General features: G+C 40.2%; 1 protein-coding gene across 1 annotated transcript; it reads right to left on the bottom strand.

Annotated features, from left to right (window-relative positions):
- Window positions 1-57: 57 nt before the first annotated feature.
- On the bottom strand, window positions 58-954 carry LOC145849096 (spondin-1-like; the record flags this gene model as incomplete). Its single annotated transcript, XM_082954172.1, has 3 exons — window positions 58-126; window positions 391-546; window positions 818-954. Coding segments are annotated over 3 exons (362 nt in total), but the record flags the coding sequence as incomplete, so codon positions are not given.
- Between the last annotated feature and the right edge of the window lie 46 nt (window positions 955-1,000).

Below are 1,000 nucleotides of genomic sequence, written 5' to 3' on the forward strand. Positions count from 1 at the left end.
GGATCCCTCCAAGTCTCCGCAATCCGAGCTCAGTGGGAGGCAGTCCCTGGACCTCACTCTCTTTCCGCCTCCGCAGCTGACGTCACACATTCCGTAGTCTCCCCACGGAAGCCATCTTGCGCATTCCTGTGTTGAAACTTTGTTTGAAAAAATTGTCATGTGTTTGTAAACAGTAAAGCTTTTGTGGTTTTGTCTGTTTACGAAAGTGAACTTGAAGCAACTTCAAACAATTTAGTAATTTGACAAAAAATAAATCAAAAAAAGAAGTTTGAAGTCAGTTCATCTCGTGTTAAGTTTTTAATGTAGCACGTTAACATTTAACTGCTTTAAACTGAGTTGTCAAGTGTTTTTGTTTGATATATACGTATTAATATTTCAACAAATTCTAACCTCAACGAAACAGTCCATTCTCTCAATCGGTTCGCCGGGGCACGAGTAGCTTATGACGTCACCGGACATGCAGACCCTCGTCCTCGCCTTGGCGCCCTGACCGCAGGTGGCGCTGCACTCCGACCATCTGCCCCATTCTGTCCATTGCGGGCAGTCCTGTTGAAATTATTGGTACGTTATAAAAAAATTAAAGCTGTTGAAATAGTTTTGAAGAGTTTCTAATATGACTTAAGTTAGTTAAATTATTTCAAATTATCTATACTTAAGCAAAAAAAAAAAAGGTTTGAAAATTAATTTAGTTACTTCAAATAGAAGCACTATAATATACTTCATTAAGATACATTCCACACTCATACTAACTAAACATTCTAAAGTTATTTTATTTCTGGGTCATTCTTCAAAATAACTATCAACAAATAAAACTCACAGGTTTGACGCAGACGCGTGTTTCAGAAGCGTCTCCTGGGCATCCGACGGAGTTGAGGTCTGAGTTGATGCAGATCCTGCTCCTGGACTGGGTTCCCTGACCGCAGCTGCGAGTGCATGGCGTCCACGAAACCCAAGCTGACCAGTTGGGACAAGCCTAGTTTGAAAAAAAATAATAATTATT

The sequence above is a fragment of the Thalia democratica genome, unplaced genomic scaffold, assembly GCF_965202585.1.
Source record: "Thalia democratica unplaced genomic scaffold, ktThaDemo2.hap1.1 HAP1_SCAFFOLD_2198, whole genome shotgun sequence".
Classification (NCBI taxonomy): Eukaryota; Metazoa; Chordata; class Thaliacea; order Salpida; family Salpidae; genus Thalia; species Thalia democratica.